Genomic DNA, 18,337 nt, shown 5'->3' with positions numbered 1-18,337 from the left:
CTATCCTTGTCTGCCATGTTGAACTCGAGTAGTTTTTAGTTTTTTCCTCTTTTTTTTCACAAAAGCATCACCTCGCAGGCGATGTGTAGAAATGGAAAGGGGGGAAGCCTTGCTGTGGCCTGCGGGGTTGGGGCGGTTCAGTAGCACCCGTTTGCGCGGACGTGCATTCTCCTCCACGGTCCCCGAGGGAGTCTCTAACGCATCCTGTGTCCGCCGACGGACAGAATAGGGCAGAATGCGGCTTAGAGGCTGAAAGGATCAAAGTGGCCGCTAATTACAGTGACGTCATGACATTAAAACCCCTGCCCTAAGCGTCCTTAACCCGCAAATCCCAAACGCTGATAATTTTATCCGAGGGAGGAGGCAGGGAGAGAGAGTGAAACTGTCGTCAGGTCAGATGCCAAGTTGGGGATGCATGAGGAAAAAGATGGGATCAGGACAGAGGTGAAAATGAGAATGGATGTATTGACCTGGTCCAGGTCCCCCTTATTCTAGAGCTACAATCACCTTGACACCTTTAGTGCAACCCCTGGCTGCTAAGTTGGAGGCCCAAGTGCCTTACTAAAGAGCACCTGAACATTCACTGAATAGTGTAGCTTCATGCTCAAGTCTTATATAAACCAGTTACTGGACTCACACCAGTAGCCAGTTTCCAGTCTAACATTTATCTTTTTATGATCAACTTATTTGAGCAAGCAAGGGACATGATATCAGCTTTCTCTGCCTCAAATAACCTCCAAGTGAGCCAACCATGTATTACCAATGTTCTATCCTTGTTGTTGCTGCTACAGCAGAGGAAGTACCTAAATAGTGTCAGCTTCTGGCAGTGATCAGGTTCAGAGCTATAATGGTAGCCTATCTAATGCTTTAAATGTGTGAGCCTACCTGGGTGCTCTAATTTAATCACCATCATCATGGAGGTATCAGTCCTAGAACTGGAAACAGGCCAATTAGTGAGACTTGGACGTCTGAGAACAAGGCCCTAAACAAAGATGGCTGGCTATTATTAACTAAGTGCACTGTCTGGTTAGCTGCTGGCAGGCTGGCAAGACAAGGAGCTCCCCACTATTTTTTGCTGCGGGGATAAAGGCAAGCTTATCAAGGGAGAACTACAAAAGGTGTGTGCGTGTGGGTGTATGGATGTGAGGTGTTTGTAGAAATAAATAAGAGCAGCCCATTTCACAGAGGGAGAAACTGAATGGATGTTAGTGTGTGAAAGAGAAAAGACAAGGGAAGGCAGCCAAATGTAATGATGAACATGAGGAATAATTAAGTATTTCTGATAGCCAGTTCCAGTATTTTGTTTTCTAACTGAATTGAATCAGTCTTTTTTAAGAACTACTTCTCTGGATTGTGTTCATTTTGAACCAATACAATGAAGTGATTTTTAATTAATCTTGGGTGTTTTTGGGTACCTTTGAGATTATGCTACGTTTACTGATTAGTGGCCAAGTAGCAATTACAGGATGACGCCACATTGATTATCTCCGCATTTCTCATGTTTCTACAGTAGCCCAGAATGGACAAATCAAACATTGTCTATAGATAGGGCCTTTTTGCGAGTTTTGCAGGAAAGATGACGTGAGTGGTATTCAGTTGGTTGCAATTGGCAACTTCACTGGTAGATGTCACTATACACTGGTCCTTTAAAGAGGCTGATATCTGGCAACCTGACTAAAGAAAACAGTCGGCAAACTAATTACCTTTTTATAAACCATACCGATGCAGTTTATTTCAATCTAATACAATCACCCAAGTTTAAACCCACTGTGACGTCACTCCCTGGTCTGTGGACTACCGTCTTGAAGCCTCAAGTCTGGCCTTATGGCCATTGCCATTTTTGGAGCCAGAAGTGAGCATATTTGGACAATTTGGAGCTGGGGAGCTGACTAAGGACCTGAGGACGTGGTAGCGGCTCGATTGTCTATTTTACTTTAAATGGGACTATAATTTAAAAAATGAACATCATGCTGTATAGAAGAAGACTTGAAATGAGAGATTGAGATCATAAACCCATGAGGAAAATGTTAAATAAGGTAATAAATAAAGTGAAAAGTGTGGTAATTTTTTATAAGCTTACATACAATCAGACTTCTTTTTGCAACCATTGGAGTTGCCCCCTGCTGGCCATTAAAAAGAATGCAGGTTTAGGACACTCTGCATTGGCTCCACTTTTCAGACCCGGGACCTACATCCACTATTTATTTATACATTTGACAACAATACTATCTTTGTAAAGCTTCTTAATGTTGATTAAACTCTTTGGTACGTTTGGCTGGCAGTAATGGTGAGGTCTGACTGGACTGCATTATATTTACGTGAGGCGCCAAAACACCTAAATTGGCCTCTTTAAAGCCCAAAAGCTGAGATGGAAGAAGTGCATTCAGCCATGAGCACTTTTACCCAACCTCCTCTTGAGTTACCCAAGTTTCACACCCCATTAAAACAAGAAACCGACTCCTGCCTGACATTACTATTTACCACAAAATGGCCCAAAATGCTAAATGCATACACAAACCTGGCTGTGTAACCTATATAGTTTCTTGGCCAATCTTTATGATTGTGAAATGTTGCAGTGCCTCTGGCCAGATTCCAGCTGCTATTATTTCTGCTGAAAATGAGTGATTGCGCTGTTTTCAACTAGCCAGAGCTGTGGTTATGCAAGCTGCAGATGTTTGGCTGTGCTGTGCTTTTATTCAACCAAGCCCTCAGAGGACCAGTTACACGATCCCAGAGCAAAACAACAGCAAACCACTTTAAAATTCTGCCACAGTAGATATAAGTCAGATGAAACACAGACCTGTGTTAGAGAGTAGTTTAGGTATTTCTCCTAACATGCTGTCAATAATGAACATTTTAACTGCAAATCTGGAGCAGCAGAATAAAATAAGTCAGAAAAAAGACTACATTTGGGAGAACAGCATGTTTTTAAAAAAAAAAAAAAGGAAATAAAGAGGTTCTTATTGGAGCTTTTTGCTCTATCTTAGTGTTCACAGGAATCTTCCTCTAGTGCTATTTTTCTTTTAGAAATACACATTTTGATGCCGGATCGATCACTTAAATGAAAACAATGCTTTCGAAGCAAAAACACTCGGATAGATTACACAATTATTCCATCATCACTAACTGGTGTTTGAAACTCCAGACTTTGTTCTTAGTTGAGAGATGTGATTATCTCGCTTTCGCATTGATTATTTTCTGTTGTGAGTGGACTTGAGCCCTCTGACCATCTTTTATATAAACACAGTGCTGGGAGTTACAAATAAGTCCCTTAACAGCATAATAAGTCATAAGTCAACGGTTCATTGTTTTATTAAATAAGAAAGGAGAAAGAGCTGAAACATGAATTTAGTAGAATCCAGTTTTTCCAAATATGACGTTTAAAAAGTAGCTTTTTTTTGTCTGTGCACACTCAAGCTGTAACTTTGAGCCCCAAATGACAAAGTGTACAACTCACTGTGTGCGTCTATGGTTATACAATATATGTGTTCGTACCTATACATGCCATCTATAGATTATTCAGTATGGTCCCTTTGGTGGTTGCTTTCATAAGACCAAGAACATTTCAGTTCTTTTCAGTTTTCAGTTCATTTCAGTTTCTGTCAGGAAGGCACATTTTTGGGGGGCATCTGGAGATGTGGTCGGCCAAATGTGCACAACACACAAATCAATAAGGGGGGAAGCAGTTATGTAAATGTTCGTCCAATGGAAGGCAAGTTAGCCGTGGGGGAAAAACAAGGGAGGGTCGGATCTCCAGAAGTTGTTATGCAATACTAGCCAGCTGTATATAAGGCCACAACCTTAGAGGAAACCAGCGGATCTCTGTGAGCTGTCCACATTTTGGTAATCAGGTATGCACTGACAATGTTGTTTTTCTACTAAGTGAATGATTTTTATTAATTTTTATTTAAATAATTTTGATTCCTTTATTCAAAGTGTTTTTGGTAAATAGTTTTGTAGCACAGATTTGTGTTACTCTTCACTTTACTTCACTTGAAGATTTGAGATGAACAGGCAATGTAGCTGACAAATGTGTCTTTTCTGTTCCCTGCTGTGCCTCCGTCTCTCAAACTTTTCCTTCCAACCGCTTCTTTCTTTCCGTTCTTTCTGTCTTGTTTTTCTTCTTTTGAAGTAGAATGCTGCGGTACGTTGTGGCCCTCTGCCTCCTGGCTTTGGCCTGGGCACAGGACTGCCAGGTGGCTAACATCCAGGTTATGCAGAACTTTGACAAGACCAGGGTGAGTTGAAAGTATAATAAGAATGACTAGGTTCTATAATCATATCTGCTTTCTGTTATTATAATTTTTTTGTTAGAGTTGTATTTGTCTAATACAAATTAGACTGTAGGTCCAAGGTTTGCTCCATTTATTTCTGTATCCCTGCTTTCACTTCAACTTTTAAATTGAGTTGTAAAGTGGAATTATGCCTGGATTTCTTTCTTGTAGTATGCAGGGACGTGGTATGCTGTAGCAAAGAAGGACCCAGAGGGTTTGTTCTTACTTGACAACATCCAGGCCACGTATCTTGTCGGAGAAGATGGCAAAATGACTGCCAGTGCTAGGGGCAGAGTCGTCATCCTCAAGTGAGTTCTGTTATTTACTGTTATGTTTTTAATACGGTTAAATCAATATGCTTTCTCTCCCCTGTATCGCCTCCATTTTGCCTCACATCTTCAGTTATGTCCTACTCTCTCTTTGGCCTCTAGCAATTGGGAAATGTGTGCTGACATGTTGGCCACCTTTGAGGAAACCCCTGACCCTGCCAAGTTCAGAATGAAGTACTGGGGAGTTGCATCCTACCTGCAAACAGGAAGTAAGTTGTGGAACGTTTACACCTGAACACTAATAGGACTTAAATTTCTGACTTGAATTTGTTTGTGTCTGGGCTCGTCAACACATTCAAGTAAACAATTGTATGTCCAGAAACCTCATTAGGATTAATGTGTGACATTTCCAGTTGGGAGTCGTTCATATTATGCTGACCTTCAGACAGTTGTTGATTTAATTTAATCATAAACTGCAGCGCTTGGTTCTCTGTGACCCTGACCCAAACTGTGGTCACTGTAGTATTACCCATAATACCCATCCATGCTATTGCATCAGCTGCTGACTTGATTGTGCAATCAAGTAACTCCCAGCATTGTCTTTGTATAAATAGTGGACAGAGTGCTTCAACTCCATTTTCATCAGAGAGATAATCACATCTTTTCCAAGCACAAAGTCTGGAGTTTTGAACACAGTGATGGATAATGTATGAGTTAGCTAAAAATGCTTGTACAAGGGCACATTTTTGTAGTCCATATTTTCAAATGGTTGCTTAAAGGACAGTGAAGTTAAATGGAAATTTACCACAATTTTAACTGAAATCTTTTTTATCTTGTGAACAAAAAAAAAGCTGCCATATACAAACATAAATGCAACTCTAAGACATAAAGTGCTTGTGAAATGTCCATTGAACATGTGTAGGATACCTTTTTTCAGCCTCACACTTACCATGCAAGTTTATAAAAGGTCTGATGGTCCCTCCCCATTATTACACTCTCCCTTCTCTCAGACGATGACCACTGGGTGATCGACACGGACTACGATAACTATGCCATCCACTACTCCTGCAGACTACTAGACTCCGACGGCACCTGCTTAGACAGCTATTCCTTCATATTCTCCCGTCATCCAACGGGTCTGAGGGCGGAGGACCAGCGCATCGTCACCCAGAAGAAGATGGACGTCTGCCTGCTGGGCAAATACAGACGCGTTGCACACACGGGTGAGTTCAGCGAAGTGCTCGTTTGTTTATGCACTGATTTATTGATCCATGCCTTTTGTGAGTCAGTGCCATTCAATGAGGTGAAGAGAGCAAGTGAATGATTGATTGAGCTAAGTTGTGTGAGACTTTGTGATCACTGTCTAACCTGATTAACTGATAAAATGGACATTATTCAGAAATCAGTAATCCTTAATATCTGCAGTATTATTAAAGCTCTTGTAGATTTGGACTTTTATCATATTTGTAAGACATTACAATTTAGGAATTTTGCATGACATGCTCATGCGGTATGTTGTAGTGAGCAAAATGTTTTCTTTCTTTCCGCTGCAGGCTTCTGTGAGAGCAGTTTATCTGTTGATCCTCAGTGAACTTGAAACATCCCCCATCTGGGACTGTGTGCCTCTCTGCTGGTCTTGGACTGAATCCCACCAGAGGTCCCACCTCTACTGTCTTTGTTCTTGTTCTTTAAAAATAAACTTAAGAATTGCAAACTATAAAAATGTCACATTCACATGACTATACTGTACATAGAAAGGAAAGATGGCTGTTGATGTTGGTCTGTTGTCACCAATAGTAAAGGACACTCTGGGCCTTTTAACATTTTATCCGCAACATGTGTCACATGTTGTTTTTTGTATTGGATCTTCAGAGTAGAGCAAAACAACTTTCTTTATGGAAACCAGCGGAAATTGAAAAGACATATCACTGAAAAACAACTTTTGGAACTTTTCAGGCAAATAATCCGTTGTTAAAATCTTTTTTTTTAAAGTGAAGCTGAACTCTCAGCCTTACCGCAGTTCCGGAGTATAACCACCATGTTTACTAAAAAAAAAAAAAAAAGGTTCACAAGTCACTGGCTGTTCTTTAACACTGAAGGACTTATAGTATCGTGTAGCACAAAAGCTGGTATTGTTAATAACCCTCACTACATACATATTGAGCCATGTGCTTTATAGGCGCAGTAGTTTGGTTGTTTCTTGATTGTACGATGTATACTTCTTGATTCAGTTTTTGAAATAAAACGTTCATACTGTACTGGCTCATTACATTTTTGATAACCTTAAAATATTTTTTGGTACATTATGTTTCTGACATTAGTGTCAGGGGTTTGGCATTTAGAGAGGAACTATTGCAACTCTGTTTGAGGGACAGAGGCAAGAAAATAAATAAAAAGGGCACAAGCGTGCAGGGAGTTGTGATGCATTTATGGTCAAACAGCTACCACTACTGGATATATAAACTTTACCCCTAGTCCCACCAGCAGGTTGTCATATTTGGCTTTTAGTGAAATGTCTTAATAACTGTTGGGGCAGATTGTCATGAATTTGGACTTTACTGACCCCTGTTTTCCTCCAGTGTGTCAATGACGTTGTGATTTTGATTGAATTTATATGCTGTAATTTGTATTACAGCATATACAAATACTCTGCTTGGAAGAATAATACGCATCTGATATGTTAAGTAAAAGTATAATGTTAAAATCCTTAAAAAGGCATTTACTCATTCTGCCTGATTAAACATTTCAGAATCTATGAATATGCAAGTTTTCCTGCTAGACACAAGATGTCTCCTACTACCATCAACCTCAGATGCACATTATGTTTATGCCTTATGTTAGCAGGCTAACTACGACAATGAACATGGCAAACATTAAACCAGCTAAACAACAGAACATTAGCATTTAGCTCAAAGCACCACTGACTCTTGTATTTTTCATAGCTGATCCGCTAGCATTACAAAATCTAATGGGTCACAAGGGATTATAAAGATTGACTAAATGTTTTCTACATGAATACCTTGTTAGTTTGGAGATAACGCTGAAAATCAATTATAGAGTGAAACATCAGAATGTGTTACATCAGCTCGATAGAGAATGGAATACACTGATGATGCCTAATCCTTTGCAGTATCAAAGTACAGCTGAATGAACAACATCCTCACTTATCTCAGCCCTCACTTTTCCACTGTGGATCATCAGTAACAGCAAGGCCATGAAAACTTCACTTTAAGGAATAAAAAAATAAATTAGAAATTTGGACACATTGTATTAAATTTGAGTAAATCTTTGCGTACAATGTCACTAAAACACAAACAGTCTTGAAATATGGTCCGATGTGACAAAGTCCACAAACGACAGGTGCGTTGGAAGATGTACATCTTTATTGCACATATTTGTACAGTACAGTGCATGGCAAAACAACTTTGGAGGACATGATTAGAATAAAACAAAGCAAAACACAGCAAAAAATCATTCTTGGATTGCATTTTTAAAAGACACATGATCTTCCTTAAAACAAAACAACAATCTGAAAGATGACAGCGTAGCAGTGTTTGTCTTAAGTCTATCTAGTCACATTGCCAAGGCTGCAGGAATAAAGGCATCTTAACCCCTTTCCCCTACCGAGAGGACCTTCACTAATCCCCTGCCTTAAATAGTTTAGTACAAGGAATTAACTCATGCAATCTCATTCCAGCCTCATAGGGCTGCAGACTTGAAAAGTCAAGGTGCAGATGGAATTGAGCTTCATCTAAACAGGGAGAATAAATAGACAACCTGGCACCATGTGACCAGTTAATCTCCAGGAAGAAAATATGTTCTTGTTAGGCAAATAAAACTGTGTTTGAGGTTACCGAAAGATCTTGGTCATGGTTACAGTCACATGATTCAACAAGGTTTGTTTGCAACACACAGACAGAGAAACACTGCTACACTTGGTAATAGAAGAACAACCAGTAGGAATTTAAAAGGCAACAACACATGGCAGGCTAGTTAGATGTTTTTTTTTTCCCCCATAATTGACTACTGAATGTAGCCAAGAATGCAAAAAAAGCTGAACATAGACATATGTTTCCCTATTATTTTGTCCTTTGCCTCAATACTGTCAAAATAGCAACTCGGCATTGCTGCTCAGGGGTCGGAAGAATGCAAATATGCCTTCAATAGTACAAAAACACCAAAAAGGTAATAATTACTCAATCTAGGAGTGGAGGAACAGTGTGGAACATGAGGCAGGTTTGTAAACTTTTATACAAAATACAATAAAAAGGTCCCAGGATGATACAAAAAAGGCCATCATAAATGCAGAACATTGTATAGTAATACATAATTATTATTCTTAACATTTACCGAAGGAAAATAAAAAAGGCAGTAGCTCGCTCATAAAAAAGAGACCCAAGAATAAATAATTTCATCAAATGCACACAGAAATAAAGAATTCTCAAAGAGCTTCATAACAAGAAAAACTGAAAAATACAACTCAAACAAATGAAGCAGGAAGACCGCAGAAATAAACACATGGAAGGAATATGATCTTTTCTAGTAAATGATCAGATCCATCTTTGGCCTAATGGTATTCTAAGAGCAAAAATAACTGCAGTACATTTCTTTAAATGGTTAATTAGCACTTAAAATACTTTTAAGTAGTTTTAGGGTGATTTGAAGATGAAATATGCAGCATTTTAATAATGTCCCTTGATTCCCATACCCATACAAAAAAAAAAAAAATTAAATAAGGGGGCAAAATAACCATTTGAATATCTCTTGGAGTGAAGACAAAACGAGAATTCGCCACAGCCTACTGCAGTAATGAAATATTTGTGGGAATTGCACAACCAATCGTGTTTATTTAATGTATCACAAATCTGTATCCACTGATCATTATGACAGCAGGAGTAGTATTTCAAACTAATCATCTTGCATGAGATCTCAGCCACTATGCATCTTTAATCAGCTTCTGGGAACTGAAACAAAGAATTAGTTGGTAGCCTTCCAGATGAGTTTAAAAATATCTTTTACTTAGCTCTGTTGCTGACAAGAGTACTCTGTTTGTGGAATCGGAGTTGTTTTTCAAATTTTCGCATAATCTAAAACTGGCTGAGCATGGAATTCAGATTTTCCTCCAAACCAAGGACAGGTGTTTAACATATGTACCACGCAGGGGGTTAAGTTTCCTGAATCGAGTTTATGATCTCGTCCAGTAGTTCCCAAACTTTTTGATTTGTGACCCATTAAAAAGGAAGCTTGTTACCCATTCTCACACACTTCATGTCAGTATGGCCAGGTTAACTAAATTTAACCTCAAATTTTAGGTATGTAGAGGATAAAAAAAAAAAAGAAAGAATAGCAGGAAGCTTATTTTTTTTTTGTCTTGTTGCTATCTTGCTTGGGTGAGGAGGGGTCCTGACACCCTTACTGGGAACGACTGATCTAGACTCTTCTTACTCAGGCAAAGCAGTAGTCGATGTGTGCCAGGAGCTCCCTGTGGCGGCTGGTGGGATAGGGGACCCGACACTTAGGGCACTCCAGGAAACTCTCGTCCAGGAGGTTGGCGACTTTGGACGGAGATGGACCTCGATGGTCATCGATAGTGAGACGCTCAAACTCAAGGCCGTTGTAAGAGCTGGGCTCTGAAAAACGGGCGTTTGGCTGTTTCTGAAACCCAGAGAATATTTTTTTTACTGTGTATGATTTAACAGATTGAAGCTGTACTTCTGAACATGTGGTGATGGTGTGCAGTAACACTTACAGCAGACTCCAGTTTAGCAATCTGATCTCGGGCCTTGCGGAGCTCCTTCAGCACCTTATGTAACTGGTGCTGCATGCTCTGACGATCAATCTTTTCATTCTCGGAGTCCTTGGCAGAGAGCTGGATCTTAGGAGGGGTAGAAATATATGAGGGGGAGAGAGCCAAGAACTCTCTGTACTTAAATTGCACAAGTGGATCAGTATGGATTTCTACTTTTGAGAAATAATAGTCACAACTCTATGTGCTACACACACTACAGAACAGGGCAGTAAACATTTGAACTGCAATCAGTATTCAGCAATCATTCTCTTTGAATCCTTGCTTCACACAACACAACCAGAATGCACTAGTAGTTGGGATGAGGATTTACCATTTTATACATATTTTTGCTTGTGTGAACTGTAAACTGCTGGACCGTTTGTCTGTAGTGTTACCTGTTGCTCCAGTGCTGCGATTCTCCTCTGTTCTTCATTTTGGCTCAGAAGAGACTTCTGCAGCATATTTACCTGTGAAGGCCAAATGATCAATAACACACAATGCTATGCTGAAATCCATTTCCCATTCAAATAAACCTGGAAAGGTTCTACTTCTACTACAAATCTGTTGAGTGTTGCATTTTATCGATTGAACTGGTGATGGATTATATTTTCCACCCTTTAAACAGACTTTCTTTCATGCATGAGTGCTTTGATAGAATGAGTGGATAACTTTCATAAATGAACAAGTGAAGAGTGAATACAGGTAACATGATGGTGAATGCGAGTCTTACCTGCAGTAGAAGTTCAGCAGATCTCTTCCTCTCCTCCTCCAATCTGATGTCCATACTCTCCAGTTCCACTCTCATCCTGTCTGCTCGCTCAGACGACACCTTTCTCTCCTCACACACTTCATGCCTGGGTGCAATGTTTATGTAATCCACATAATTATTAAGAATACTCCCGTTTGCTTATATCGTACTTGAGCAGTGAAAGAACACTAGTTTGAAACTGATGAACTGCAGTTTTTGTTTCATAGAGGGTTTGTTAGACTATTTTTTGGTATTTTTTTGGCTGTAGTCTGGCCTTTTCCAAGCATAGACCGTTGCAGTTTCTTTACATCAGTTGGATTTACCGTGTAAACATGAACCGAGTTGCTCCGAGAGCCGCCGCTGTTTGATTTCGACAACAAGAGCAGACTTGCTTTACCTGTTGCTGTGTCGCTCCGCCTGGAGCTGCATCTTGGCCTCCTCCAGCTCGTGGCTCCTCTCTTTGTACTTCCTCAGAAAAGATGACAGCTCGCCGCACTTGTCCTCATAGCTCCTCTGCAGTGCCGACATCTCCTCCTGGAGCCTGTTGACCTGCTCCTTCTGAGATTTTAGCTCAGCCTGAGCGTTTAAGGTCTGTGGAGTCATAGAAAAATATCACATTTCAGAGTGGTGTACACCATTTGTCTATTAATTTCTTCTACAAATAAGACAAGGGTCCTACAATTTAATTATAAAGATGCCTGAATCCAAGAAATGTAGAAATTGAATGCCGTTGGTTCAGTCGCATGATTTAGCGCTAACACAAACATTTGAACAAAGTGAATGTTAATGAATGTGTACATAGTTTGATATGGTGATTGCAAGGCACAAAAAGTAGAACATAAAAATTAATTAGGGAGCCCGAAACAGGAAGCCTCAGACCCAGAAAGGTCAAAATGAGTAAATATTAATTAAATGAAATCCTACAGCATTTACCTGTTCCTTCTGCACACTGAGCTCCTGTTGAGCTCTGGTGGCCTGATCTTTCTGGCTCTCCAAGTCTTTCTGTACCCCCAACAGCAACTGGTCATAGTGGCACTTCAGTTGAACCTCCTTTCCTGGAGCGGCTGAGTTGGCAGGAGCTTAGATACAAATTGTTAGTAAGAAAATTAATAATAATAAAGCTAATTTAAAGCTATTCATTGACATTATTTGGTACAAAGCATTGTCTATGTAGAAGATCTGTAGAAAGTTTAATTGTCAAGGCTTTTCTGTTTTTATTTTGTTGGTTGCCTTTTTAATGTTTAATGTTGTGTCTAAAAAGCTAATATCTAAATCAAACGGCATCATTTCCCCTTTTCACATTCCATTCTGTACGTATCAGAGCACAAAATTAAGTGTTTTGGGAAGTTCATTTGAATTATTTTAACATTTCATGTACCCACCATCTGAACTGGCCTCATGTTTGGTTTGTTGCTGCTTCGCCTGGGCCAGTTGCTGCTCCAGCTCCAGTGTGCGGGCAAGGACGGACTGGACGTAGGCCTCCCTCTGCTGATCGTACATTAGCCACTGCTGGTTCTTCTCAAGAGCCTGGTGGTGAGATGCACAAGCCCTACACTGATGTACTGTATTCTCAGAATTTGAACATTTGAGCTCAACACTCAGGGAGGGGGGATAAAATAAAATAAAATCACATTGTGTCTCCTCAGGGAGCAGTTCTGTGACAAGGTTGTTTTCATCAAAACTAAGTGGATCGAAAAAACAGAGACTATGCTTTCACTCATACAAATAATCAAAATGTTTTGTTCTATCCAAAAACTGCCTAGTGTGTCCTTTGTTGATGTTGACAAAAATGGGTTGTAAATATTTTGGAAATACTGAGTGATGAACTGCAGAGAAGGTTGTGTAATGGCAATGGCGTTTGTAATGGCAGTTACAGAGCTACGGTACAAAAACATTGCTTTAAACATAAGGTCCGTCTGTACTTTAAATTACAAACAGCACACAGTAAATCGTTGACTGGACTCACGTCTCTCAGTTGATCTTGTACCAAAGCCAAGTCTGCAGGAGGTACCTGTCCATTCTGTAGAGAGAAAAGCAATGTTTTCATATAAACCCAACTCTGATATATACAGTGTTTACATCAACACTTCTAGAAGATCTGGTTGTCACAAAATAAAATGACATTTTCAGTTACACTGGTCTCTAAATGGAACAAACAGACTGGATTAAATTAGCAAGTCCTAATAATGAGAAAAATATATGTGTTATGCACCAGAAAGCAGTGAGCACAGCCGTCTAGCACTGTGCCTTCTCTGTTATTATACTCTTACTCTAGTTATTCTAGACACAGTGTTGTGGTGGAGTTGACTTTAAAGATAATTTAAGTTCAAGACAGACAGAACTGACTTGTTTGACCTCAGTCCAAGACAAATAAAGTTGTTCTAAAAGAAAATGATAGACCCTTTTGAAGAACTCATGTTCTTTGTATTTGTTGTTCTGTGCAAAATCTCGACAGATACCAAAACAGTAGGTTTGCCACAGGCTGAAAATCACTCGTAGTGTTGCTGGTTTAAATGATTCATCTATACAAGTTTTAATAATGCAAGAAAAAAAACAAAACACTGGAGCAAGTGTTCAATCTATGCTCTAACTTTTTCAGAGACTCTGCCACATGACCTAGGACATCATCTGTAGGGCTAATTCCTCGACGTATGTCCCTAGAAGACTGTCAGTCATCTCATAATTCTGTCACCCTTGCCCTGAGGTCAACACGTCTGATCCCATCTAACGTCTAAGCGCAAAAGCATTTAAACGATCATCTCTGTACTAAGGCTGTGTGAGCTCTTACTACCAGACACAACATGAGCTTGTCAACTTTTTCCAGATGGATTTAAACTTATGTCCCATAAGCTAAACCTAAGGACGAGGGAAAGGGTGGGACAGGGGGCTGTTGGTCAGATTATTTCTCCTAACGCAACAGGGAGCTAAACCGTGGCCTTGGACAGTGGAGAGAATTCCCGGAAATGTACCATTAGCACATTTAAGACAAGGAAATCCACTTGCAGTGGCAATTGAAAGACACTGATTTTAAAAAGTATAGACTATATGCCTACAAGTACCAGTATTCATCTGTATACATATTCTGCATTTTAATACTTCCCAACCTTGAGTCTAAAAGTAGTGACTTTTAAAACCAAAGCAGGATTTATGCAAACAACCTGAGAACATTTAGATTCAGGACAGTATTTCCAGCTTTTTGGTGACCTTTATGAGGAACAAAAACAAGGAAACATTAAAAAACTGCATCTGCATTACTGTACAAGTCCCTACTTTCTCTCCTGTTCTCTTGGCGTTTTCGTGCCAACATTAGGCATGCAGCAGACTGACTCATTTTAAAGCACCTGGGGAGATTAGATCTGGATTATAATAAGAGCTTTTAATAAGGTGCAGCATCTAACGTCTCTACATTAAAAAACACATGCCTTTAGAGTAAACAAGACACACTTTATGCTTTATTTTGGCTGATGCCCGGAGAGTCCTTCACCCTAATTGGTTTTGAAGTTTGATTAAGATAGAAAAGAAATCAGGACACGTGTATAACTATAGCTCTTGGAAAAAAATAAAAAACAGACAAATTTGGTGTATTTTCAGGATTTCAGGATCTTCGTGCTGAAGCCCTTTCTTGTGATTTTGCCGCCTAAGCCTCTCCAGAAGCCAAGGAGAATCGTGATGACCGCTCTCTAAGGGTGTAGCGAGGGCCTGCTGTGCTCAAAGCATCAAAGGGCTGACCGCAAATCAGTGCTGCCTTTTGATTAGGAATGAGAGCCCATGATTGTGAGGGTACTGAGTGGCAACCACGGATTTACCGAAGGCTCTTTTTCTTGCGCTGATGATTCTGATGATGATATTGGAAGTGTCATGTGGACACGTTGTTTTATCCGAACTACTGCAAGTGATGCGTTATTGTGATGTCTGTGTTTATAGTTACAATGTTTCAATTTGAGTGACTTTTATCACTTGCACCCGATCATAACAAATTAATGAGGCTGCTCCACAGAGGAGTTAATGTCAGAAGCTGAGGGAAAGAATCAGAGGTCACACAATGCCACCCAGTGGACAGAAGAAGAACTGCCAAACAAGTCTCCTTTCATGCAGCAGAGACATTGAAAAATTGTTTCTGTTGAAACGCTCGATAAACATGATTTAAACCCACTTACAGGTGCCACGAGGATTCAAAAACCTTAGCAGAGGCAAATGTCACACCGATGTTGATGAAGTTATAGATTTATTTCTTACTTTAAAAGCACATTTCTGTAAGTCAGATGTTTGTGTTGCTGGAGCTCAAGGCAGTTATCGCTGCACTAAAATGGAATTTGATTTGTAAAAAATATTATAATCCAACAAAAATATATATTCTACTGCAGATAAGAAAGAAAAAAAAAACGGAGATAGAGGATATTAGAACGGGAGACAGAGGACGCAAAGCTGTTGCAGGATTTAATCCTAGGCCAGGGGAGAAAAATATGCTGTCAGAGAAAAGGATAAATCCATTCATCCAACTTTTGTGAGACAAAACAAAACTGTAACTTTATCCTCAGGAAACCCTAATAAACATCTACATTTCTTTCCAGCTTGTTACTAACAATCTAGAATGGAAATAAATAAATAATATCCTTGGGCTAGACATCAATAACTAAAGATGACTTAAAGAAGGTTACTGAAAAAGCACTTTAATTATCAACGTCACACCATTAAAACTTCTGACCGGGCAAAGTAGTTAGTCAGACACATTTTAAAGCCGACAACATTACCACAAGAGATCCCTGACAAGATAATTGCTTGCGTGGAAGAGGAGACAAACTTTAATGCCACTGCCATCTTTTCTAACTAATGAGAGGTTCTAGACAGGTACAGAGGCTGTAAGTTGGTCAACCTACCACCGCCTGTGTTTCCAGCGACTGGCACCGGGTAGAAACAGTGACCAGCTGGTTTTTCAGGTTCTCGGTCTCCTGTGACAAGTTCTGGAACAACGTGTCTCTCTGCTCAGCCTCCTTCCTCCGGTGCTCCAGCTGGGCCTGCAGCGACGCCACCACCTGAAATACACCAAAAAATGAAATGAACAAACCATGTCAGCCTGATTTACTCTTTTTTTTTTAACCTTTGTTTACTTAGAGAAAGTTTGCTGAGGATATTTGCTCTTCTCCAAGCAATTATCTGCTTCGCACAAATGACAATACATCGCTGGCAGTCTGCTGGCATCGCCCACCAAGCGGCTCTGGTTTTAGCGCTTTTGCTGATGAAAGTTAATGAGGAAGAGGCAAGTGTGATTAAATCACATTACACATTCACAATGTCGAATAGCTGATGTTCCATTTACCAGCGTGCCATTTCCAAGTTTTAGCTCGATGCCATTCTGACTAGCCTAAATTAGAAAACGATTTCTGCAACAATAGAAAAAGAGATATTTATGAGGATAAGAACCTCAAACAGATAGCATCAGTTTCTCCAGCAGTGTCATAAACAGTAAAAGGGCATGAATGCTAATACACACGCAGACCCACTACAGCGAAATATGGTTGGTTTATGAATATCAAGTGAACAACACACACACACACCATGTGTTAGTATGCAGTTTTTGCTGGCTGTCTAAACGTCACTTAGCTGAGCTGCTGTCAAAATGGGATAGAAGCTATTTCCCCCCAACTGTGTTTGTGACAGCTCACAGGAATTCTAGTATTTTTTTTCCCCCCTCCTCTCTGACAGTTGTCTGCTGCCAGCACTACATAAGCCGCCAATACAAAGCCAAAAGTGCAACAAATGTTCACAAGTCGAGGAGTCTCTTTCAAAAAAGACACAGCTGTAGGTTTATCGCCTCACCCTGGACAGAAAACAGCAGCCTCAGGGTGTCCGAATCCGTTTCTGAGGGTGTGCATGTTTACAGAGGATTTCTAGAGGGATACATCCGTCCGGTCGACTGTAGTAGGGATTTTTAACCATATATTTATGCAGAAATGTGTCATGTATACATACCTCTCCTCCTCTAGCTGTCAGCTGCTGTCTCAGGGTTTCCAGTTCCTGCTCTTTAACAAGCAGCTGCTGATTGTTTCTCTCTCGCAGCGTCTCAAGGGAAAGTATCCTCTGAAACAATCAATATGAGATACCATATACACATTAAAATACAAAAAAGGGAGAAAAAACGACAACAAGACAGATAGGAGATACTAAAGTTCCCCCTGAAATTCCTCAATACACCCAAAAAACACTTCTCTTTACCTCCAGCAGCTTGCTTTTGTCCGAGTCGGGTGGTTTGATGTGTCGTTTGGCCAGCTCATCAATCTTTTTCCTGAGGTGAGCGTTCTCCTTCCTGACTTTGTCCAGCTCCGCCTCAACCTTGGAGGTAGAGCTGCTGGACTTGAAACCCAACCTGGAGACGATGGTCTCCTTTGCACCTTTAGATGTCATGGCTGCTTTTGTTGTTGTTGTTGTTGTTGTTGTTGATGATGAAGTAATCTGGTCTCTATGGAGGAAACAACACATTTCACAGACTTGTGTAGGAGTAGCCGATATTTAGCTTCACATGCGACTGAAATCATTTGGACAATAAATAATTAAACTGAATGCAACGTCACACACGCCAAACATCAGAGCTGAAATACAAATACGGTGGCATACAGACTTGTTATTAAATATGAACATTAATATGATCCTATACGATAGGTTTTACCGGTTTATTAGTGTAAATCGATGGGAAAATAAACATATTCGTCTCTAAAAAAAAAAAAATTTTCTGCTTTTATATCTTTTTATTCGCCCTTTTCACCGTCATTCCTCGGTATATAACAGAATTATCTATTAAACATTTGTGTCAGTAATAAAACTGACAGCTGGCTCGCACCTGTCTTTAGCTTGGTTAAGTTAGTTGATAGCTTTTAATAACCTCACGTTAACCTTAAATCGTCTCAAATGAAGGCTTTCTATGTCGATACTAAATACAGTGAAAACAAACAGATAAGGACTGAATATTTCACACTTACGGGCACAGAGAGCTGCAGATATCCCCTGAAACTAACGTTAGCCTGTGTGTGACAACAAGACCGTTTCCTAACCAAGCGCTTTCGTTTCCTGAAGTTTGAATTGCAGCGCGTTGACGTCATGTCCGTAATGCGCAGTGGGGTGCGTATGTTTACGTAATCCGGGGTGTCTCTAAATATGACATGTTAGGCGGTGCAGTGCTGGAAATATAGCGAATTTTAAAGTTCTCCGAAGAGGGTAATCTAAGATATTATCACTCGATGCTATTTCCCTTTACTGACTACAC

General features: G+C 40.0%; 2 protein-coding genes across 3 annotated transcripts in view; one reads left to right on the top strand and one right to left on the bottom strand.

The window, feature by feature from the left end:
* The window catches only part of pde6c (phosphodiesterase 6C, cGMP-specific, cone, alpha prime), a 29,909-nt gene extending 11,778 nt beyond the window's left edge, over nucleotides 1–18,131 (bottom strand). Inside the window, exons 1-10 of the mRNA XM_035663756.1 lie at nucleotides 18,054–18,131; nucleotides 17,293–17,536; nucleotides 17,050–17,157; nucleotides 15,957–16,112; nucleotides 13,046–13,099; nucleotides 12,462–12,606; nucleotides 12,013–12,158; nucleotides 11,477–11,670; nucleotides 11,062–11,185; nucleotides 10,727–10,798 (exon numbers count right to left, since the gene is read on the bottom strand). Coding sequence (XP_035519649.1) covers nucleotides 10,727–10,798; nucleotides 11,062–11,185; nucleotides 11,477–11,670; nucleotides 12,013–12,158; nucleotides 12,462–12,606; nucleotides 13,046–13,099; nucleotides 15,957–16,112; nucleotides 17,050–17,157; nucleotides 17,293–17,481 — 1,188 coding nt within the window. The 5' untranslated portion in view covers nucleotides 17,482–17,536; nucleotides 18,054–18,131. The remainder of the gene's footprint in view (nucleotides 1–10,726; nucleotides 10,799–11,061; nucleotides 11,186–11,476; nucleotides 11,671–12,012; nucleotides 12,159–12,461; nucleotides 12,607–13,045; nucleotides 13,100–15,956; nucleotides 16,113–17,049; nucleotides 17,158–17,292; nucleotides 17,537–18,053) is intronic.
* Nucleotides 3,701–6,801, top strand: rbp4 (retinol binding protein 4, plasma). Of its 2 annotated transcripts, none has more exons than XM_035663739.1 (6): nucleotides 3,701–3,851; nucleotides 4,136–4,238; nucleotides 4,446–4,582; nucleotides 4,706–4,812; nucleotides 5,554–5,766; nucleotides 6,097–6,801. In XM_035663739.1, exons 2-6 carry the CDS (start codon nucleotides 4,137–4,139, stop codon nucleotides 6,132–6,134), a joined length of 597 nt encoding a protein of 198 aa, XP_035519632.1. In that variant the 5' UTR covers nucleotides 3,701–3,851; nucleotide 4,136; the 3' UTR covers nucleotides 6,135–6,801. The 2 variants fall into 2 exon arrangements, with proteins under 2 accessions (XP_035519632.1, XP_035519639.1); XM_035663746.1 differs by having other exon boundaries at nucleotides 3,802–3,851; nucleotides 4,133–4,238; nucleotides 6,097–6,134.
* Nucleotides 18,132–18,337: the final 206 nt, after the last annotated feature.

This window comes from Morone saxatilis, unplaced genomic scaffold, assembly GCF_004916995.1.
Source record: "Morone saxatilis isolate NCDOM2014 unplaced genomic scaffold, NCSU_SB_2.0 Contig1, whole genome shotgun sequence".
Taxonomy (NCBI): Eukaryota; Metazoa; Chordata; class Actinopteri; family Moronidae; genus Morone; species Morone saxatilis.
Note: the sequence above shows the minus strand (reverse complement) of the source record. Positions and strands in the feature narration are given on the sequence as shown.

Bases quoted from the DNA above. Each gene is read 5' to 3' on its own strand.
- rbp4 (XM_035663739.1), top strand. From the start codon at position 4,137: ATGCTGCGGTACGTTGTGGCCCTCTGCCTCCTGGCTTTGGCCTGGGCA. The intron at 4,239-4,445 runs GTGAGTTGAAAG...TCTTTCTTGTAG, and splicing joins AGAACTTTGACAAGACCAGG to TATGCAGGGACGTGGTATGC. The intron at 4,583-4,705 runs GTGAGTTCTGTT...TTTGGCCTCTAG, and splicing joins GGCAGAGTCGTCATCCTCAA to CAATTGGGAAATGTGTGCTG.